The 23068-nt window shown below is 54.9% G+C and overlaps 1 protein-coding gene across 10 annotated transcripts in view; it reads left to right on the top strand.

The window, feature by feature from the left end:
• GAK (cyclin G associated kinase) overlaps nucleotides 1–23068 on the top strand; it is a 90611-nt gene that overhangs the window by 6000 nt on the left and 61543 nt on the right. For 9 of the 10 annotated variants that reach the window (XM_055384268.1, XM_055384273.2, XM_055384271.2 and 6 more), the window contains exons 2-4: nucleotides 18012–18073; nucleotides 18886–18945; nucleotides 19892–20006. In XM_055384268.1, the coding sequence (XP_055240243.1) occupies nucleotides 18012–18073; nucleotides 18886–18945; nucleotides 19892–20006 (237 nt within the window). Of the gene's footprint in view, nucleotides 1–18011; nucleotides 18074–18885; nucleotides 18946–19405; nucleotides 19648–19836; nucleotides 20007–23068 lie in introns of those variants that run through there. The other variant, XM_055384272.2, reaches the window with a different exon arrangement.

Here is a 23068-nt window from a genome sequence, read left to right as displayed (position 1 = left end):
ACAAGCCTGTGTTACTTCTGTGGTTTCTGTCTGTTGACATACAGGGAGGTCACTCTTGGGGAGGACCCCATGGGTGGGCTCACCGTTTGGGGAGGTCACTGTTGAGGGAGGACCCCCTGGGGTGAATTAGACGTTCGGGGAGGTCACTGTGCGGGGAGGACCCCCTGGGGTGAATTACACGTTCGGGGACGTCACTGTGCGGGGAGGACCCCCTGGGGTGAATTAAACGTTCGGGGAGGTCACTGTGCGGGGAGGACCCTCTGGGGTGAATTAGACGTTCGGGGAGGTCACTGTCGGGGAGGACCCCGTGGGGTGAATTAGACGTTCGGGGACGTCACTGTGCGGGGAGGACCCTCTGGGGTGAATTAGACGTTCGGGGAGGTCACTGTGCGGGGAGGACCCCCTGGGGTGAATTAGATGTTCGGGGAGGTCACTGTCGGGGAGGACCCCCTGGGGTGAATTAGACGTTCGGGGAGGTCACTGTCGGGGAGGACCCCCTGGGGTGAATTAGACGTTCGGGGAGGTCACTGTCGGGGGAGGACCCCCTTGGGGTGAATTAGACGTTCGGGGAGGTCACTGTCGGGGGAGGACCCCCTTGGGGTGAATTAGACGTTCGGGGAGGTCACTGTGCGGGGAGGACCCCCTTGGGGTGAATTAGACGTTCGGGGACGTCACTGTGCAGGGAGGACCCCCTTGGGGTGAATTAGACGTTCGGGGAGGTCACCGTGCGGGGAGGACCCCCTGGGGTGAATTAGACGTTCGGGGAGGTCACTGTCGGGGGAGGACCCCCTTGGGGTGAATTAGACGTTCGGGGAGGTCACTGTCGGGGGAGGACCCCCTTGGGGTGAATTAGACGTTCGGGGAGGTCACTGTGCGGGGAGGACCCCCTGGGGTGAATTAGACGTTCGGGGAGGTCACTGTCGGGGGAGGACCCCCTTGGGGTGAATTAGACGTTCGGGGAGGTCACTGTGCGGGGAGGACCCCCTGGGGTGAATTAGACGTTCGGGGAGGTCACTGTGCGGGGAGGACCCCCTGGGGTGAATTAGACGTTCGGGGAGGTCACTGTCAGGGAGGACCCCCTGGGGTGAATTAGACGTTCGGGGAGGTCACTGTCAGGGAGGACCCCCTGGGGTGAATTAGACGTTCGGGGAGGTCACTGTCGGGGAGGACCCCCTTGGGGTGAATTAAGACGTTCGGGGACGTCACTGTGCGGGGAGGACCCCCTGGGGTGAATTAGACGTTCGGGGAGGTCACTGTCGGGGAGGACCCCCTGGGGTGAATTAGACGTTCGGGGAGGTCACTGTCGGGGAGGACCCCCTTGGGGTGAATTAGACGTTTGGGGAGGTCACTGTGCGGGGAGGACCCCCTGGGGTGAATTAGATGTTCGGGGAGGTCACTGTCGGGGGAGGACCCCCTTGGGGTGAATTAGACGTTCGGGGAGGTCACTGTCAGGGAGGACCCCCTGGGGTGAATTAGACGTTCGGGGAGGTCACTGTGCGGGGAGGACCCCCTTGGGGTGAATTAGACGTTCGGGGACGTCACTGTGCGGGGAGGACCCCCTGGGGTGAATTAGACGTTCAGGGAGGTCACTGTCGGGGAGGACCCCCTGGGGTGAATTAGACGTTCGGGGAGGTCACTGTCGGGGAGGACCCCCTTGGGGTGAATTAGACGTTTGGGGAGGTCACTGTGCGGGGAGGACCCCCTGGGGTGAATTAGATGTTCGGGGAGGTCACTGTCGGGGGAGGACCCCCTTGGGGTGAATTAGACGTTCGGGGAGGTCACTGTCGGGGAGGACCCCCTGGGGTGAATTAGACGTTCGGGGACGTCACTGTGCGGGGAGGACCCCCTGGGGTGAATTAGACGTTCGGGGAGGTCACTGTCGGGGAGAACCCCCTGGGGTGGGCTCACCACTGGGGGAGGTGACAGTTGGGTGGGCCACTCCCCTTTCCTCCTGCTCCACTCCTTGGACTCCTGGTGAATTGCTCGTGGTTGTCTGTGTGGGTGCGCATCCCCGTGTCCCAGTGCGTCTGTGCTGCTGTAACAGAACGTCATACACTGGGGGCCTATAAACCACAGACGTTTGTTTATTCCTCACGGCTCTGCAGGCTGGAAGTTCAGGCGCAAGGCACCGGCAGATCTGGTGTCTGGTGAGGTCCAGCACCTTCTCGCTGTGTCCTCACAGGGCAGAAGGGGTGAGGGAGTGCTCTCTTGGGCAGTAATCCCAGTCCTGAGGGCTCCACCTTCATGGCCTAGTCACCCCCAAGGAGGCCCCACCTCCTAACACCATCACCTTGGGTATTAGGATTTCACACAGGAATTTTGGAGGGGACACAGATTCATTCTGTAGTGTTGTGAATTATGTGTGTGTTGAAAATGTTGGTATGTAGTATTTTACGTTAGAAAAGTGTCTGTTTCTTAAAAGAGGCCGAGTTGATTAAAAAAGATACTCAGATCTGCCTGTAGTGGTCCTGTGGTGACCTCACTGTCCCCCGGCACTCTGTCCCGTCCCCAGCGTGCCCCGTGCATCCTACACGCATACTGGTGAGAGGTGTCCTCAGCCCCTTGCATGGACGCTGGTGGGCTGTGTGGGGGAAGGTTGCCCAGCTCTGCTCGTGGGGCCTGCAGGCTGCTCGGGGGCACCAGACTCTAGTGTCCCAAGTCCTCAGAGTGTCCCCTGGGGGTTTGTTTTATTTGGACATTTTGATGGGTTTAAAAAGTATCAAGCTTTGATTTGTGCCTTTCTGAGTAGCGAGTTTGGTAATGCTTATTTGCTGCTCAGCCTCCCCTTCTGGCATTGCACATTCATATCCTGTGCCTGTTTTTTTTTATTCTTATTTTTTTGAGATAGAGTCTTGCTCTGTTGCCCAGGCTGTAGTGCAGGGGTGTGATCTCAGCTCATGGCAGCCTCCTCCTGAGAGCAGCCCCTGGGGGGAACTCTGCCCCCATCACCCAATCAGATCTCACAGGAGAGCACTCACTATCCTGAGAGCAGCCCCTGGGGGAACTCCACCCCATCACCCAATCAGATCTCACAGGAGAGCACTCACTATCCTGAGAGCAGCCCCTGGGGGAGCTCCACCACATCACCCAATCAGATCTCACAGGAGAGCACTCACTATCCTGAGAGCAGCCCCTGGGGGAACTCCATCCCATCACCCAATCAGATCTCACAGGAGAGCACTCACTATCCTGAGAGCAGCCCCTGGGGGAACTCCACCCCATCACCCAATCAGATCTCACAGGAGAGCACTCACTATCCTGAGAGCAGCCCCTGGGGGAACTCCACCCCATCACCCAATCAGATCTCACAGGAGAGCACTCACTATCCTGAGAGCAGCCCCTGGGGGAACTCCACCCCATCACCCAATCAGATCTCACAGGAGAGCACTCACTATCCTGAGAGCAGCCCCTGGGGGAACTCCACCCCATCACCCAATCAGATCTCACAGGAGAGCACTCACTATCCTGAGAGCAGCCCCTGGGGGAACTCCACCCCATCACCCAATCAGATCTCACAGGAGAGCACTCACTATCCTGAGAGCAGCCCCTGGGGGAACTCCACCCCATCACCCAATCAGATCTCACAGGAGAGCACTCACTATCCTGAGAGCAGCCCCTGGGGGAACTCCACCCCATCACCCAATCAGATCTCACAGGAGAGCACTCACTATCCTGAGAGCAGCCCCGGGAGGAACTCCACACCCATGACCCAGTCAGATCTCCCTATCCTGAGAGCAGCCACGCCATGGGGAACTCCGCCCCATAATCCGGTCACCTCCCACCAGGCCCCTCCTCCAACATTGAGGGTCACAAGTGAACATGAGATTTGCATGGGGACACAGATCCAAACCGTATCTGCTGTTATGAATAAAGATCCAAACCGTGTCCGCTGTTATGAATAAAGATCCAAACCGTATCCACTGTTATGAATAAAGTTGCTGAGAACATTTTTTTTCAGGTCTTTTTGTGGACATGTGTTTTTCTTTGTCTTGGGTAAAAAATACCAAGGAGTAGGATTGCTGATTTACAGGTTGGATTTAGGTTGAACTTCACATGAAACAACCAAACCTCCTTCCACAGTAGCTGTACCATTTTACATTTCCACCAGCTGCAGTGGAGAGTTCCTGGCTCTCCACTTCCTCACCAGCGTTTCTTGTGGTCTCTCATTTTGATTACATCCATTCTTGGGGGTGTGCAGTGGTGTTGATCTCATTGTGATTTCATTGGAATTTCCCGGATGATGATGTTCAGCAATTTTTTTTTTTTTTTTTTTTTTTGAGATGGAGTCTTGCCCAGGCTGGAGTGCAGTGGCGCCATCTTGGCTCACGGCAAGCTCCACCTCCCGGGTTCAAACAATTCTCCTGCCTCAGCCTCCCAACTAGCTGGGATTAAAGGCATGCACCGCCATGCCCAGCTAATTTTGTATTTTTTAGTAGAAATGGGGTTTCACTATGTTGGTCAGGCTGGTCTCAAACTCCTGACCTCAGGTCATCCGCCAGCCTTGGCCTCCCAAAGTGCTGGGATTACAGGCATGAGCCACGGCGCCTGGCCTTTTTGTCCGTTTTTTATTGGGCAGGAGTTGGGAGTTGCTGCTTACTCTGGATACAGGTCTTATGTTTATATATTTATATAATTTATGTGAGAAAGAGAAGGCAAGCCTTAGCTGTGGTCACTCTGCTGTCCCAGGCCAGGCTGCCTCAGGGAACTTGGGCCTTGAGATTTGGCCTGGCTTTAGCAGTTGATGTCTCTGTGCCTCCACTCGCCGCCCCTCCACTCCCTGCCCTTGAGATGAGGTCTTGCTCTGTTGCCCAGGCTGGAGTGCAGTGGCATGATCACAGCTCACTGCAGTCTTGAACTCCCGGACTCAAGCGATCCTCCCACCTCAGCCTCCCAGGTAGCTGGGACCACAGGCACGCACCACCACGCCTGGCTGATTTTTAATTTATTTCTGGTAGAGATGGAGTCTTGTTATGTTGCCTGTAGGCTGTTCTCAGAACTCCTGGGCTCAAGTGATTCTCCCACCTCGGCCTCCCAAAGTGCTGGGATTGCAGGTGTCAGCCACTGTGCCTGGCCTGTGCCTGTTCCTTAATTGGCAGAGTGTGTGCAGTAAAATGTATATAACAGGGTCTTGGAGGTACCCGACATGCCATTCTTTAATGTCTTGTACGTTACTATTATTTTAAATAAACTGTATTATTTTGAGTTCATTGTAGGTTCCCACGTGGCTGTGAGAAAAGATGGAGATCTTTTCTATTTTAGGCCCTTGCCTGGTTTCCCCGGTGGTGATAGTCAGGATGCTGACCCTGTTGCAGGTGAGGCTGTGGAAGTCTCCATCCCCGTAGGGAGCCCTCGTGCCACCTCTCACAGCCACGCCATTTCCTTACCCTCTGGAAACCTCTAGTCTTTGCTCTGTCTGTGATTTTGTCATTCGAAGGATGCAGTGTAAGGGGAAGTGCAGAATTCTTCAGGTAATTGTGTGTCAGTAGCTTGTTTCCTGTGGTGAGACCCCTCTGCGTGAGTGTGCGCGGCTTGCCCAGCCGGCCACCCGTGGAAGGACATCTGGGCTGTTTCCTGTTTTGGCTACTACAGATAAAGCTGCTGTGACACTTGCGTATAGGTTTTTGTGTGAATATACGTTTTCATTTCTGGGATAAATGTTTAAGAGTGCAGTTGCTGGTTCATGTGTGGTAATTATGTGTTTAGTTCGTTAGAAAACTGCCAGATTGTTTTCTTGAGTGGCCATACATTCCCACCAGCAGTGTAGGAGCGTATCAGCCTGGTTAGGCTGCCATAACAAAATACTCCAGACTGAGTGGGGAGCAGTAGAAATTCACTGTCGCAGTTCTGGAGGCTTGAAGGCCAAGAGCAAGATGCTGTCAGTGCTGATTCCAGGAGAGGCCTCTTTTGCTGGTTTGCAGATGCTGCCTTTTTTTTTTTTTTTTTTTTTTTGAGATGGAGTCTTGCTCTGTCACCCAGGCTGGAGTGCAGTGGCGCAATCTCGGCTCACTGCAACCTCCGCCTCCTGGGTTCAAGCAGTTCTCTTGCCTCAGTGTCCCGAGTAGCTGGGACTACAGGCGCCCACCACCACGCGCCGCTGATTTTTGTATTTTTAGTAGAGACACGGTTTCACCATGTTTCCCAGGTTGGTCTCAAACTCACGACCTCAAGTGATCTGCCCGCCTCGGCCTCCGAAAGTGCTGGGATCACAGGCCTGAGCCACCGCGCCCGGCCGATGCTGCCTTTTTGCTGAGAGGATGCTGACATCTCTAGTGTGTCTTCATCTTATAAGGACACCAGTCCTATTGGATTAGGGCCCCACTCGTATGAACTTATTTATCCTTAATTACTTCAGGGCCCGTCTCCGCATAGGGTCATCTGGGGCTTCCGCAGATGCATTTTGGGGGCACACAGTTCAGTCCGTAACAGCAAGTTCCTCTTTATACTCACCAGCATTTGGCGTCGTGGTTTTTACTGTGATCATTGTGATACACGTGTAGCGATACCTCTTTGTGGTTTTGATTTGCATTTTCCCGATAGCTTGGGAGTGCTTCTTTGCCATCTGCATATCTTCAGGGGTGAAATGTCTGTTCATGTCTTTTGCCCACTTCCTAATTATGTTTTTTTGACCAAGTTTTGAGTGTTCTTTATTGTAGATTTAAGTCCTTCGTAGACATGGGGTTTTCAAGTATCTGTTCCTAGTCTGCAGCTTGTCCTTTCATCCCCTAAACAGGATCTTTTTGGAAGCAAACTCAGACCAGTTAATTAAAAAAAAAAAAAAAAAAAACGGGGTCTGTTGCAGATCCAAAGTTTTTCATTGTGAAGTCTGATTTATTTTTCCTTTTACGCCTTGTCACAGCTAAGGATTCTTAGCTCTTTATCTTGAAGATTTGTCTCCTGTGTTTTTCTGAAAGTTTTAAACCTTCACAGTTGTAGATTTATGTCCGTGTTTATTTTGGTGAATTACTGTATGTGGCTGGCGTTTACATGAAGCTCATTGTCTGGCACCATTTGTGGATCTTCCATGGAGTTGCTTCTGTGCCTCCCTCAGAAATCATCTGGATGGGCTGGGCGTGGTGGCTCAGGCCTATAATCCCAGCACTTTGGGAGGCCAAGGCACCTGAAGCCAGGAGTTCGAGACCAACCTGGGCAACATAGTGAAACCCTGTCTCTACTAAAAATACAACAGTTAGCCAGGCATGGTGATGCACATCTGTAGTCCCAGCTACTGGGGAGATTGAGGCAGGAGAATTGCTTGAACCTGGGAGGCGGAGGCTACAGTCAACTGAGATTGTGCCACTGCACTCCATCCTGGGTGACAGAGCGAGACTCCGTCTCAAAAAAAAAAAGAAAAAGAAGAAGAAATCACCTGGATTGATTTGTGTGGCTGTTTCTGCGATTTTCTTTCCATTCCAGTCATCTTTGTATCTGTCCCTCTGCCAATACCACATAGCCTTGATTAATTTAGCTGTGTAGTAAGTCCTGAGATCAAGTCCAGATATTACTGTCTTTAAAAATTATGAAATATTTTAAAATGCAGAAAAATACAGTAACATAACAAATACCTATGTCCTACTATCCAGAATAAACGTTAACCTTTAAACAAAATAGTATCTGGGGCCGGGCATGGTGGCTCACACCTGTAATCCCAGCACTTTGGGAGGCCGAGGCAGGGGGATCATGAGGTCAGGAGTTTGAGACCATCCTGGCCAACATGGTGAAACCCCGTCTCTACTAAAAATGCAAAAATTAGCTGGGCACGGTGGTGGGCGCCTGTAGTCCCAGCTACTTGGGAGGCTGAGGCAGGAGAATCGCTTGAACCCAGGAGGAGGAGGTTGCAGTGAGCTGAGATTGTGCCACTGCACCGCAGCCTGGCAACAGACCAAGACTCTGTCTCAAAAAAAAAAAAAAAAAAAATTGGCTCTAAACCTTTTTCACAATTTTGGTAGAATAATGTCACAATATTCTTGGAGTTCTGGGACCTTCTCCTTCCTGGTGGCGTTTTCACCACCAGGAGTTCAATGCACATCCTTCCTGCTCATTTTCCTTCCGCTATCCCTGCACTGTGTGTGATACTGCGTTAGAGGTGTTAAAAGTCACATCAGTGATGCTGTGTTTTTTTGTTGTTGGTTTTTTGTTATTTTTTTTTGAGATGGAGTTTCGCTCTGTCGCCCAGGCTGGAGTGCAGTGGTGCGATCACGGCTCACTGCAACCTCCGCCTCCCGGGTTCACGCCATTCTCCTGACTCAGCCTCCCGAGTAGCTGGGACTACAGGTGCCCGCCACCACACCGGGCTAATTTTTTGTATTTTTAGTAGAGACGGGGTCTCACTGTGTTAGCCAGGATGGTCTCGATCTCACCTTGTGATCCGCCCTCCTCAGTCTGCCAAAGTGCTGAGATTACAGGCCTGAGCCACTGCACCCATCCTGTTTTTGTTTTTTGAGACAAGATCTTGCTCTGTCTTCCAGGTTGGAGCACAGTGGCTTGATCATAGCTCACTGCAGCCTCAAACTCCTGGGTTCAGGTGATCCTCCTGCCTCAGCCTCCCTAAGCATTGGGATTACAGGCATGAGCCGTGCCCAGCCCTTAGTATACACTTTTGGTCAGGCACCAATTAGGTGCTGGATGTAGATGTAAACAATGTGGAGGAAATTTCTGCTTCATGGTATTTATAGTCTAGCTGAGACAGACGGTAAACAGGTATCCGAGTAGTGTGTAATGTAATGTTAGATATCAGAAAGTGTCAGGAAAAAGGAACAAGTTGATAAAGAGTGGCTGGGATGGGCAGGTGCATTAGGGAAGGCATCGCAGAAGCAGTGAGGAGCAGCTCCTGAGGGACGCAAGGGAGCAAGCCAGGAGGTGCCCAGGGTCAGGGGCCCCTTCCAGGCCTGTGGTGTGTGGGAAGGCCCTGGGCAGGAATGGGCCTGCTGCGTTTGAGGAAGAGCAGTTGTGTCAATGTGGTGGCTTGGAACCAAATGCGGGGTGCGGCTGGAGAGGAGGAGGCTGGGGAGGCACCCAGAGACCTGTGGCCCTGCTAAGGTCATGGGGCGCTGAGGCCTTTGGAGCCTTCTGTCTTTCTAAGGTCATGGGGCGCTGAGGCCTTTGGAGCCTTCTGTCCTGCTAAGGTCATGGGGCGCTGAGGCCTTTGGAGCCTTCTGTCTTTCTAAGGTCATGGGGCGCTGAGGCCTTTGGAGCCTTCTGTCTTTCTAAGGTCATGGGGCGCTGAGGCCTTTGGAGCCTTCTGTCTTTCTAAGGTCATGGGGCGCTGAGGCCTTTGGAGCCTTCTGTCTTTCTAAGGTCATGGGGCGCTGAGGCCTTTGGAGCCTTCTGTCCTGCTAAGGTCATGGGGCGCTGAGGCCTTTGGAGCCTTCTGTCTTTCTAAGGTCATGGGGCGCTGAGGCCTTTGGAGCCTTCTGTCCTGCTAAGGTCATGGGGCGCTGAGGCCTTTGGAGCCTTCTGTCTTTCTAAGGTCATGGGGCGCTGAGGCCTTTGGAGCCTTCTGTCTTTCTAAGGTCATGGGGCGCTGAGGCCTTTGGAGCCTTCTGTCTTTCTAAGGTCATGCGGCACTGAGGCCTTTGGAGCCTTCTGTCCTGCTAAGGTCATGGGGCGCTGAGGCCTTTGGAGCCTTCTGTCTTTCTAAGGTCATGGGGCGCTGAGGCCTTTGGAGCCTTCTGTCCTGCTAAGGTCATGGGGCGCTGAGGCCTTTGGAGCCTTCTGTCCTGCTAAGGTCATGGGGCGCTGAGGCCTTTGGAGCCTTCTGTCCTGCTAAGGTCATGGGGCGCTGAGGCCTTTGGAGCCTTCTGTCTTTCTAAGGTCATGGGGCGCTGAGGCCTTTGGAGCCTTCTGTCTTTCTAAGGTCATGGGGCGCTGAGGCCTTTGGAGCCTTCTGTCCTGCTAAGGTCATGGGGCGCTGAGGCCTTTGGAGCCTTCTGTCTTTCTAAGGTCATGCGGCACTGAGGCCTTTGGAGCCTTCTGTCTTTCTAAGGTCATGGGGCGCTGAGGCCTTTGGAGCCTTCTGCCTTTCCAAGGTCATGGGGCGCTGAGGCCTTTGGAGCCTTCTGTCTTTCTAAGGTCATGGGGCGCTGAGGCCTTTGGAGCCTTCTGTCCTGCTAAGGTCATGGGGCGCTGAGGCCTTTGGAGCCTTCTGTCTTTCCAAGGTCATGTGGCACTGAGGCCTTTGGAGCCTTCTGTCTTTCCAGTCATGGCATCTGAAAATGAGAGGAGTTTTAGTTCCTCCTTTTTTTTGTGTTTAATATATCTTTTAATTGACAGATAAAATTGATTTCTTTGTCATGTACACTATGATGTTTTGAAGTACATATGCATCGTGGAATGACCACATCTAGCCCACATCTAGCTAGTTAACACATGTACTGCGTCATAGTTGTCAGTTTTGGGGCATTTTTCAGAATGTAATCTGTCGTTACTAACTGTATAGTCACCGTGTTGTACAGTGGATCTCTTGAGCTTATTCTTCCTAGCTAACTGAAGTTTTGTGTCTTTTGTTAGTTTTTCCTTTTTGATCTTTATGCCTTTTATTAATTTTCCTAGCTTTCTTGCATTAACTCGAATCTCCAGTAAAATGTTGGCTTACAGTGCTGAGAGCAGACATCTTGCCTTGTTCCTGATCTTAGGAAGAAAACACGATTAAGTCTTATGTTAGAAGTCAGTTTTTTGTAGTTGTTGTTTCTAAATTTTGTTGGTGATCCAGTGTTCCCTATTCTGCTAATGTTGTTTACTACAGTGATTGATTTTTTAATGTTACACCAACCTTGCATTCCTGGGATGAATACCACCTGGTCATGATGTAGTATCCTTATTATGTTTTGCTGGAATCAGTTTGCCAGTATTTACTTGAGGATTTTTTGTGTCTATGGTAATGGGTGATCTCTTTCCTTAATTTGGTATTTATACGCTTCTTTGGTTAGTGTTATGCTAACTTCAAGCAATGAGCTGGGAACTTTTCTCCTCTATCTAATGAAAGACTTTATAAGCTTGTTGTGATTTCTTCCTTAAGTGTTTGATGTAATTTAGCAGTGGAGCCATCTGTTTTCTATTTTCTATTTCATGGATTTCCATTTACTTCCTTTCATCTGTGTTTTTCCTCACAGATTTATTTATTATTTAAATATTTTAACAGTTGAGATAAAAATGAGATATACAGGCTGCATGTTTTAAATGTTTCGGCACGTGTCATGTATGTATGTGTGTGTCACACACTGTATCTGCCACGCTAATCAAGGCAGCAAGCATGTGCGTCAGCGCCACGGTCTCCCTCCTCCCCACGGTAACCCTTTGCCCTGCTTTCCTGTTCCCATCCCAGGAAACCACTGATTGGCCTTCTGTTACTATAGATTCATTTGCATTTTCTAGAGTTTTCTGTACACTAACTGTATGTGTGTGTATGTACTCTCTTTTTTTGGCCTGGCATTGGCCTTCTGTTACTATAGATCCATTTGTGTTTTCTAGAGTTTTCTGTACACTAACTGTATGTGTGTGTATGTACTCTCTTTTTTTGACCTGGCATTGGCCTTCTGTTACTATAGATCCATTTGTGTTTTCTGGAGTTTTCTGTACACTAACTGTATGTGTGTGTATGTACTCTCTTTTCTTGGCCTGGCATCGGCCTTCTGTTACTATAGATCCATTTGTGTTTTCTGGAGTTTTCTGTACACTAACTGTATGTGTGTGTATGTACTCTCTTTTTTTGGCCTGGCATCGGCCTTCTGTTACCATAGATCCATTTGCGTTTTCTGGAGTTTTCTGTACACTGACTGTTATGTGTGTATGTACTCTCTTTTTTTGGCCTGGCATTGGCCTTCTGTTACCATAGATCCATTTGCGTTTTCTGGAGTTTTCTGTACACTGACTGTATGTGTGTATGTACTCTCTTTTTTTGGCTTGGTCGTTTGTGTTTTCTGGAGTTTTCTGTACACTGACTGTATGTATGTGTATGTACTCTCTTTTTTTCGCCTGGCATCTTTTACTCGGCATACTGCCTTTTCGTGTGTTATTCATGTTGTTGCATGTAACAGCAGTTTCCTCCTTTTTATTGCTAGGTAGTGTTACAGGTGTGGGTAATTCGTTCATTCACCTGTTGATGGACATTTGGGTTGCTTCCATTTTTAGGCTATTGCACATGAAGCTGCTGTGTAGAAGTCTTTGTACGCACGTGTGCCTTCATTTTTCTTGGGTAAATACACAGCAGCGTAATGTGAGGGCTGTATTGTTGATTTATGTTAACCTTTTTAAGCAATCGCCAACATGTTTTCCAGAGTGATTGTACCATTTTCCATTTCCAAAAGCCGTGCGTAAGCATTCCAGTCGCTCCACATCCTCAGCGACACTTGGTCTGGGCGGTTTTTAAATGTCAGGTATTCTACTAGGTATGGGGTCCTATCTGCGCAGTTTAAGTCTGCATTTCTCTAATGGGCAGTGGTGGGACACGTTGTGTACTTGTCACAAGTATATCTTTGGTGATGTGTCTATTCATATCTTTTGCACATTAAAAATTTTGTTGTTTTTTGGGCGTGGTGGCTCACACCTGTAGTCCCAGCACTTTGGGAGGCTAGACTCGCCTGGGCAACTTGGCGAAACCTCGTCTCTCCAAAGAATAAAAAAATTAGCCGGGTGTGGTGACGCATGCCTGTAGTCCCAGCTTCTTGGGAAGCTGAGGTGGGAGGATCACTTGAGCCCAGATGTCAAGGCAGTGGGTTGTGATAGTGCCACTGCACTCCATCCTGGTGACAGAGTAGGACCCTGTCTCAGAAGAAAAAAAAATTGTTGTTACTTGGATTTTTAAAATATTTTCTCGATAGAAGTCCTTTATTAGGTATATGATTTGCAAAACTTAGTAGTGATTTATCTTTTCATCCTCTGACCAGTTTTCAAAAAGCAGAAATTCCCGAAGTCCATTTATCATTATTTTTCTTTTATGGGTCCTGCTTTTGTGCTTATATCTAAAAAATCACTGCCTAACCTTGGGCATGTGGAAGCACAATTGGTTTTTGTATGTTGCCCTTATATCCAACAACCATCCTGAATGCGTTTGTTAGTTATGGTAGCTTTTCTTTAGTAGATTTCACCAGATTTTCTGCATAGATAATCATGTCACCTGCAGATAAAAATAATTTTACTCCTTTTTTCATCTGGATGCCTTTTATTTCTTTTTCTTGACTGATGGCACCGGCGAGAACTTCCTCACAGTGTCGACCATCAGTGGTGAGAACAAGGATCCCCGCCTCCTTCCTGATCTCAGAAGGGAGGATTCGACATTGCACCACGAAATGCAGTGTTCCCGTTGGTCTCTCACAGATGCCGTCTATCAGGCTGGGGAGGTTTCTTTCTGTTCCTCGTTTGCTGAGAGTTTTAAATTTCATGATGTAGTTTTTCCACTGCAGAAAGCTAAAAGAAAACTAAGCAAATTAGACCCCAAAACAATAGAATTAAATTGATTTTCAAATGTTAAACCAACTGTGCTCCTGATGTCTTGGTGGGCTTGGTTTGCTGTTTTATGAAGAATTCTTGGGTCCACATTCGTGAGTGACGTTGGTGTGTATTCTCTTTTATGTCTTTTCCTCTTTTGGGTGTCAGGGAAGGAGGTCCCCTCTCTTGTTCTGGGTATTGGTGATCTGTCCTCTCTCTCTGGATCAGTCTGTCTAGAATTTATCAATCTCGTTGGTCTTTGGAGAACTGCTTGTAGTTTTGTTTTTCCTTCTGTTGACCTCTGTTCTTAGGTTATTCCTGTCTGTCTCTGGAGTAGAGGAAGTGAAAGGCAGTGGTGTATGCACTGGGGCCGCGCACGCTGGGGCTGAGTGCGGGGGGCCGTGTGCGCTGGGGCTGTGTGTGTGGGGCCGTGCACGCTGGGACTGTGTGTGGGGGGGGTGCCCTGTACGCTGGGGCTGTGTGTGTGTGGGGCCGTGTACGCTGGAGCTGTGTGTGTGTGGGGCTGTGTACGCTGGGGCTGTGTGTGTTGGGGGCCGTGTATGCTGGACCTGTGTGTGTGTGGGGCCGTGTACGCTGGGGCTGTGTGTGTTGGGTGCCGTATATGCTGGGGCTGTGTGTGTGTGGGGCCGTGTACGCTGGGGCTGTGTGTGTTGGGTGCCGTATATGCTGGACCTGTGTGTGTGTGGGGCCGTGTACGCTGGGGCTGTGTGTGTTGGGTGCCGTATATGCTGGGGCTGTGTGTGTGGGGGGTCGTGCGTGCTGGGGCTGTGTGTGTTGGGGGCCGTGTGCGCTGGGGCTGTGTGTGTGTGGGGGGCTGTGCATGCTGGACCTGTGTGTGTTGGGGGCCGTGTATGTTGGGGCTGTGTGTGTGTGGGGCCGTGCACGCTGGGGCTGTGTGTCTTGGGGGCCGTGTATGCTGGGGCTGTGTGTGTGGGGCCTTGCACGCTGGGGCTGAGTGCGGGGGGCCGTGTATGCTGGGGCTCTGTGTGTTGGGGGTGGGGCCGTGCACGCTGGGGCTGTGTGTGTGGGGCCGTGTATGCTAGGGCTGCGTGTGTGGGGCTGTGCATGCTGGGGCTGAGTGCGGGGGGCCGTATATGCTGGGACTGTGTGTGGGGGGGTGGCCATGCACGCTGGGGCTGTGTGTGTGTTGGGCCATGTACGCTGGGGCTGTGTGTTGGGGGGGTGGCCGTGCACGCTGGGGCTGTGTGTGTGTTGGGCCATGTACGCTGGGGCTATGTGTGTGGGGCCGTGCACGCTAGGGCTGAGTGCGGGGGGCCGTGTACGCTGGGGCTGTGTGTGTGGGGCCGTGCACCCTGGGGCTGTGTGTGTGGGGCCGTGCACGCTGGGGCTGTGTGTGTGGGGCCGTGTACTCTGGGGCTGTGTGTGTGTGTGGCCGTGCACGCTGGGGCTGTGTGTGTGTGGGGCCATGCACGCTGGGGCTGAGTGCGGGGGGCCGTGCATGCTGGGGCTGTGTGTGTGGGGCCGTGCACGCTGGGGCTGTGTGTGTGGGGCCGTTTACTCTGGGGCTGTGTGTGTGTGTGTGGCCGTGCACGCTGGGGCTGTGTGTGTGTGGGGGGGGGCCGTGCACGCTGGGGCTGTGTGTGTGGGGGCCGTGCACGCTGGGGCTGTGTGTGTGTGTGGGGCCGTGCACGCTGGGGCTGTGTGTGTGGGGGCTGTGCACGCTGGGGCTGTGTGTGGGGGGGGGGCCGTGCACGCTGGGGCTGTGTGTGTGGGGCCGTGCACGCTGGGGCTGTGTGTGTGTGGGGCCGTGCACGCTGGGGCTGTGTGTGTGGGGGCTGTGCACGCTGGGGCTGTGTGTGTGGGGGGGGCCGTGCACGCTGGGGCTGTGTGTGTGGGGCCGTGCACGCTGGGGCTGTGTGTGTGTGGGGCCGTGCACCCTGGGGCCATGCACGCTGGGGCTGTGTTTGGGGCCGTTTACTCTGGGGCTGTGTGTGTGTGTGTGTGTGTGGCCGTGCACGCTGGGGCTGTGTGTGTGTGGGGGGGGGGCCATGCACGCTGGGGCTGTGTGTGTGGGGGTCGTGCACGCTGGGGCTGTGTGTGTGTGTGGGGCCGTGCACGCTGGGGTGTGTGTGTGTGGGGCCGTGCACCCTGGGGCCGTGCACGCTGGGGCTGTGTGTGTGTGGGGCCGTGCACGCTGGGGCTGTGTGTGTGGGGGGGGCCATGCACGCTGGGGCTGTGTGTGTGGGGGCCGTGCACGCTGGGGCTGTGTGTGTGTGGGGCCATGCACGCTGGGGCTGAGTGCGGGGGGCCGTGCACGCTGGGGCTGTGTGTGTGGGGCCGTTTACTCTGGGGCTGTGTGTGTGTGTGTGTGGCCGTGCACGCTGCGGCTGTGTGGGGGGGGGGGGGCCATGCACGCTGGGGCTGTGTGTGTGGGGGCCGTGCACGCTGGGGCTGTGTGTGTGTGTGGGGCCGTGCACGCTGGGGCTGTGTGTGTGGGGGGCCGTGCACGCTGGGGCTGTGTGTGTGGGGCCGTGCACGCTGGGGCTGTGTGTGTGGGGGGGGGGGGGGGCCGTGCACGCTGGGGCTGTGTGTGTGGGGGCCGTGCACGCTGGGGCTGTGTGTGTGGGGCTGTGCACGCTGGGGCTGTGTGTGTGGGGGCCGTGCACGCTGGGGCTGTGTGTGTGGGGCCGTGCACGCTGGGGCTGTGTGTGTGTGGGGCCGTGCACGCTGGGGCTGAGTGCGGGGGGCCGTGCACGCTGGGGCTGTGTGTGTGGGGCCGTGTACCCTGGGGCTGTGTGTGTGGGGCCATGCATGCTGGGGCTGTGTGTGTGTGGGGCCGTGCACTCTGGGGCTGAGTGCGGGGGGCCATGCACGCTGGGGCTGTGTGTGGGGGGCCGTCCACGCTGGGGCTGTGTGTGTGTGGGGCCGTGCACGCTGGGGCTGAGTGCGGGGGGCCGTGCACGCTGGGGCTGTGTGTGTGGGGCCGTGTACCCTGGGGCTGTGTGTGTGGGGCTGTGTGTGTGGGGCCGTGTACTCTGGGGCTGTGTGTGTGTGTGGCCGTGCACGCTGGGGCTGTGTGGGGGGGGCCGTGCATGCTGGGGCTGTGTGTGTGGGGGGGGCCGTGCACGCTGGGGCTGTGTGTGTGGGGCCGTGCACGCTGGGGCTGTGTGTGTGTGGGGCCGTGCACCCTGGGGCCATGCACGCTGGGGCTGTGTTTGGGGCCGTTTACTCTGGGGCTGTGTGTGTGTGTGTGTGTGTGGCCGTGCACGCTGGGGCTGTGTGTGTGTGGGGGGGGGGCCATGCACGCTGGGGCTGTGTGTGTGGGGGTCGTGCACGCTGGGGCTGTGTGTGTGTGTGGGGCCGTGCACGCTGGGGTGTGTGTGTGTGGGGCCGTGCACCCTGGGGCCGTGCACGCTGGGGCTGTGTGTGTGTGGGGCCGTGCACGCTGGGGCTGTGTGTGTGGGGGGGGCCATGCACGCTGGGGCTGTGTGTGTGGGGGCCGTGCACGCTGGGGCTGTGTGTGTGTGGGGCCATGCACGCTGGGGCTGAGTGCGGGGGGCCGTGCACGCTGGGGCTGTGTGTGTGGGGCCGTTTACTCTGGGGCTGTGTGTGTGTGTGTGTGGCCGTGCACGCTGCGGCTGTGTGGGGGGGGGGGGGCCATGCACGCTGGGGCTGTGTGTGTGGGGGCCGTGCACGCTGGGGCTGTGTGTGTGTGTGGGGCCGTGCACGCTGGGGCTGTGTGTGTGGGGGGCCGTGCACGCTGGGGCTGTGTGTGTGGGGCCGTGCACGCTGGGGCTGTGTGTGTGGGGGGGGGGGGGGCCGTGCACGCTGGGGCTGTGTGTGTGGGGGCCGTGCACGCTGGGGCTGTGTGTGTGGGGCTGTGCACGCTGGGGCTGTGTGTGTGGGGGCCGTGCACGCTGGGGCTGTGTGTGTGGGGCCGTGCACGCTGGGGCTGTGTGTGTGTGGGGCCGTGCACGCTGGGGCTGAGTGCGGGGGGCCGTGCACGCTGGGGCTGTGTGTGTGGGGCCGTGTACCCTGGGGCTGTGTGTGTGGGGCCATGCATGCTGGGGCTGTGTGTGTGTGGGGCCGTGCACTCTGGGGCTGAGTGCGGGGGGCCATGCACGCTGGGGCTGTGTGTGGGGGGCCGTCCACGCTGGGGCTGTGTGTGTGTGGGGCCGTGCACGCTGGGGCTGAGTGCGGGGGGCCGTGCACGCTGGGGCTGTGTGTGTGGGGCCGTGTACCCTGGGGCTGTGTGTGTGGGGCTGTGTGTGTGGGGCCGTGTACTCTGGGGCTGTGTGTGTGTGTGGCCGTGCACGCTGGGGCTGTGTGGGGGGGGCCGTGCATGCTGGGGCTGTGTGTGTGTGGGGCCGTGCACGCTGGGGCTATGTGTGTGTGGGCGGGCTGTGCACGCTGGGGCTGTGTGTGGGGGGGCATGTATGCTGGGGCCGTGTTTGCAGGGGGCGTGTACGCTGGGGCCATTATGTTTTGTAGAAAACTGCTGGCCACGCCACAAGTCAATTTGTATTTTACTTAGTGAAGGTATTTTTAAAGCCTGATATGTTAAATAAAATCATAGCATTGAACTGACAAGTCTTTTTAATTTTCAGGAGGGTTTGCATTTGTGTATGAAGCTCAAGATGTGGGGAGTGGCAGAGAGTATGCATTAAAGGTAATGAACCATTTAACGCCTTCTCTGGATTTCTGACGTATGTAAAGGGACTCTCTGGTGACAGTGTTTTCAGGGATGGGTCCCTGTTACTTACTTTGTTTCCTTTTACAGCCTGGACATACTTGTCCCTTTTGCTTTTGCTGAATCTCAGCAGCCTTGGGCACTGCAGGAGCCTTGGTCTCCGGCTTTGGGCTTCACACTCCTGTTGCCCTGACTGCCCTGTGGCAGGGGCTGTGCTGGGGGTGACCTCACGGTGGGGTCATGCCCTCTTGGCCTCCATGTGCCAAAATAAGGGCTCTATGAATACAAGGAGTTTAAAAGCTGCTTGTAAAAAATATGTGTTGCTAGCGTGTCTGTAAATAGGGGTCACTGTGGGAGGGTCTGTACTGGCAGTTTTGTCCTGAGACGTAAGAAGGCCCCATTTGCTGTCACCACGCTGGGCACCAGGGCGGCCCCGCCTTTGAGAGTGGGCACACGTGGGCCTGTTGTCGTGGTCTGCACGCATGCTGCCCCCGTGTCTGCAGAGCATCACCGCTCTTCCTTCTTGTCTGTCTCATTTTACTCTGGCCCATTTGGAGGAAAGGCTCCTGTTTTTGCCTTTTCTTGTGTCCTTGGATCACAAAGATCTTTTGAGGGTCTTGAACCCCCAGCACGTTTTTACAGGGGTCAGAGGTGGAGACACACGAAACGGGGGGAGCTGTATTAGACTCATTGCATTGCTCTCTTGCGTGCTTATGTCTGAGATGACGCATCGGGTGGAGTAGGAAGGTAAACTTACTTTCATCTTTTGTGTGTGCTGTTTCCTGATACAGAGGCTATTATCCAATGAAGAGGAAAAGAACAGAGCCATCATTCAAGAAGTTTGCTTCATGGTATCCTTTTCCTGGAACCAGGAGCCAGCACGGTGGCTTTGGCAGGCACAGGCCTGCGTCAAGCTGTGACCGCCAATGGCCAAGAGGCTACTCTGTGACATTGTCTTTCATGTGTTAAAATCGGCTTTTTGCTTTTACCAAACTTAGTTGTAGGCGACTTCTAGTAAGAAGCAGTTTTTTCTGTTTTTTTACTGCCAGGGTAATAGTAGAAGATTCAGAAGTGTTGGGAATGAAGTTGTTCCTACCCAAGAGGTCTCCCTGCCCAGTGGATGGGCTGGTTACCACAGGGGGCCCTTGCCCGGCCCGGCCCCCTCAGCTCCTCCGGAGACCTGGCTGAGAGCCGTGCAGCTGGCCTGGCTCCCACAGTCCCGGATGTGGCTTCTCAGCCGCCCCTCTCGTCCCTTCTCAGGCTGTCCCAGCATGACTGGGCGGGGCATCTCCCGGCGCTGACAGAGGATCTGGGGGCTGCCCTCCCTGTCCACTGCCACATGCCCCTCCTGAGCCTGGAGTCTTCGGCCCTGGCTGCCCTCAGACTCTGCCTCTCTTTCCTCTCCTAGCTCTGCTCACTCGGAGAGCCCGCTGGCTGCCTGAGTGTGGGTTCAGGTGGACACAGCCACGCCGCAGCCTCCCTGTGCACAGCCCCCTGAGGGCCCTGCCTCCTCCTGCCAGGCGCGGGATGGACTTTGGTGTCGCTGTGGTCAGGTGTGTGTGGCCGGCGTGCCTGCCTTTGTCCCCGCCCTCTCCTGCAGCTCCTCCTGCCTCTGTCTGCCTTTCTCTCGGTCGTCCACTGCTCTCTCCCTCATCTTCCGCTCTGACGTCTAAAATTGTAAGGGGGTTCGATTCAAGTATTCTGACTTCAGTGTGTTAATATTGTATACATTTATTTTTAAGTGCACAGAACTGTGGTCATGGTTATGCACATTCTCCTTTAACAAGACAACTGCAGAAAAAGCTTTCCGGCCACCCGAACATTGTCCAGTTTTGTTCTGCAGCATCTATAGGAAAAGAGGAGTCAGACACGGGACAGGCTGAGTTCCTCTTGCTCACAGAGCTCTGTAAAGGTAACGTCCTGTGAAGGCCGGCTTGGTGCCATCTAACCCAGCAGAGGCCAGCTTGATGCCTCCTAACCCAGCTGCATGGCTGTGAAACATGCCCGGCATCTTCTCTCAAGCTGTGTTGGTCTTAGTGGGAAGCGCGGGCAGCTCTCTGACAGTAGTTCTGTGAGAGGCCCATGCTGACACCCAGTGAGCTTCCCACTGTCTGGGTGGGCCACCTGCATCGTCTCCTCGCAGAGCTGCAGGCAGCCAGAGAGCCGGGCTCCCATCCTGCCTGTCTCCAGTGGCAGCACGGGGTAGAGTGTGGTGGCCTTCCCTGAGTGGTGTTTAGCAGGGGTGGAGGAGCATCTGTCCTTCTCAGGGCTCTGGGGTCCCTGTGGGGTGGAGCGTGGTGGCCTTCTGTGAGCGGTGTTGAGCAGGGTGGAGGAGTGCTGCTGTCCGTCCTTGTCAGGGGCTCTGGGGTCCCGGCAAGGAGAAGAGAGGCCACAGAGGTGGACAACTCCAGGTCCCTCTGTGGGTGCCCAGCCTCATCAGGGTTGAGCCCAGGAAGATGGCACAGCGACTCCATGGTCCGTTTGTCAGGACAGGAAGAGAGGCCGGTGGGTTGGGGTGGTGCTTTCGGAGAGTTCTAGGGGCAGAGTGGTCTGTGTGAGTGACTGCGGGGGATGTCGTGTTGGTGTCACTGGAGCCCACGCTGACTGGCCGGAGACCTGGCCTGACCCTGCTGAGCCTCAGGCTGTGTCTGCAAAGGGGAAACAAGACCTGTGCCTCGGAGCACGGCTCCACCCCCAGCCCTGCCTCGTGCCGATGCCCTCCAGAACTCCTGTGCCAGGTGACGAGGGGAAGTCGAGCGCTCGGGGAGGCCTCAGAGCTGTGGCCTGGCCGGCGAGGGGGTGGTAACACTAGTGACTCCCCTGCGTCTGTCCCCCAGGCAGGGAGAGAGGGGAGAGGAGAGGCCGGGAGCAGCAGGGGAGACTGAGGCAGGGAGTCCCACAGAAGGAAGCCTGTGGGGAGGGCACATGTAGCCGCGTGAGATCTGTCGTCCACAAGCCAGCCCCTGCTCAGCAGCCAGGAGGAGCTGTTACCGCAGGCCGGCTGGCGCAGGCCTGAGGGGACAGGTAGGGGTGGGGCAGCAGGTTAGCAGAGAGGGCGGCAGGAGGGGCATGTGTCCAGAAATGGAGGGCGAGCAAGGGGGTTCTGAGCTGAGGGGGGACCCCTGCACTGAGCAGGGCCCTGAGCGTCATGGAAGGGGCCCTGTGCTTAGTGGAGGGGGGACTGCACTTAGTGGGATGGGGGCATCCCGTGCTTTGTGGGGGGCCTGCATTTAGTTGGGGGGGCCCTGAGCTTCATGGAGGGAGGACTGCACTTAGCAGGGGGCTCTGTACTGCTGAGGGTAGGTGTCCCTGTGCTGAGTTGGGGGAGCCCTGTGCTGAGTGAGGGAGGGTGGACTGTGGGGTGTAAGCTGCTTGGATGTAGCGGCTGCACCTGTCAGTGCCCTGTTGGGCAGGGTCTCCTCTCTGCAGCTGTGCCTGGGAGGAGCTGGGTGAGACCTGACTGCCTGCGGGCCCCTGGCTCTGCCCATGCTTCTCTGCTTGGGGGCCCCACCTGGCCCTTCCTTGATGCCACACCTGGCAGCTGGCCCAGGCCCCTCTGCGGCCCTCCAGCGCCTGTTGCCAGGGTTGTCCTGACGTGGGTGGCGGATGGGTGCTTGACGTGGCCGAGAAGTCTCGGGGGTGAGGGGTGGTCAGAGCTGCCTGCGGGCTGAGGAGATGCTGCCAGGTAGCCCCAGTTCTTCAGCTGACACTGTGGGGATGTGCCGCTTGTGTTTCTCAGTGTTGTGTTCTGAAACGTCAAACTGGCGGAAAAGTTGAAGGCAGCACAAGGGGCGTCCACTGTCCACTTCCTGCTCATGGGGTTCCCCAGACTTGAGCGTGTCCCACGGCGGCTTTCCCTCTCTCCATTCTAACCATTTAAAAATAAGTCGCGGACGTCAAGACCAGAAAGCCTCATAACCCTATACAGCCTGAGAGAAATTCCATGATGGCCACTGGTGTTTGTGCCCCTGAGAAGATCCTTGCGATTTGGTGAGGCTGTGCTGTGTGGTCCGTGCTGGGCCCTTCCCGTCCCTGTCTCCCCTATCCCTGACAGGTCGCTCCCGGCCCCTCCCGTGCGTCCATGCAGTCCGTGCTGGGCTGTCTCTCCCATCCTTGACACGTTGCACCCAGTCCTTCCCGTGCGCATACCGGGGCCTCGTCAAGGCTCCTTTGTGTGTTCGGTTGAGGGGTCTGTCAGTCAGTCTCTTGTTGTTCATGGCACTGTTTTCTCTGGATGTCCCTGGACTCTGACACCCGCTCCTGGGCTGCGCTTCTAGGGCCTCCTGCAGAGCTGGGAGGTGCTGAAACCAGTGGGATTAAGATTCGTCGGGAGCACGCATCACGCCGTGGGGCCTCCCGCTCGTGGTGTTACTTGTCAGTTTTCATTATAAAAGAATACATGCTGATTGACAAAATACAAATAACACAGAGTTAGGCCAGGCGCGGTGGCTCACGCCTGTAATCCTAGCACTTTGGGAGGCCGAGGCGGGTGCATCGCTTGAGGTGAGGAGTTCGAGACTAGCCTGGCCAACATGGCTAAACCCCGTCTCTTTTGTATTGTAAAAATAAAAAAATTAGCCAGGCATGGTAGTGGGGGCCTGTAATCCCAGCTACTCGGGAGGCTGAGGCAGGAGAGTTGCTTGAACCTGGGAGGCGGAGGTTGCAGTGAGCCGAGACTCTTGTCTCAAACCAACAACAACCCAGAGTTTTATGAGTGCTTATAAAAATGGGATTTTACTTTATATAATTTTCCTTTTTAAAAAAATTTACCGTATCAGGCATATTTTTTTGGAGACAGGGTCTTGCTTTGTTGCCCAAGCTGGAGTGCAGTGGTTCATAGCTCACTGTAGCTTCAAACTCCTGGGCTCAAGCAGTCCTCCCGCCTTAGCCTCTGGAGTAGCTGGGACTTCAGGTGTGCACCACCATGCCCAGCTAATTTTAAAGAGTAAACTTTTCTTAGAGACAGAGTCTCAC

This window comes from Gorilla gorilla, chromosome 3, assembly GCF_029281585.2.
Source record: "Gorilla gorilla gorilla isolate KB3781 chromosome 3, NHGRI_mGorGor1-v2.1_pri, whole genome shotgun sequence".
In the NCBI taxonomy this organism is placed as follows: domain Eukaryota; kingdom Metazoa; phylum Chordata; class Mammalia; order Primates; family Hominidae; genus Gorilla; species Gorilla gorilla.
This window is presented reverse-complemented; position numbering and strand designations above follow the sequence as displayed.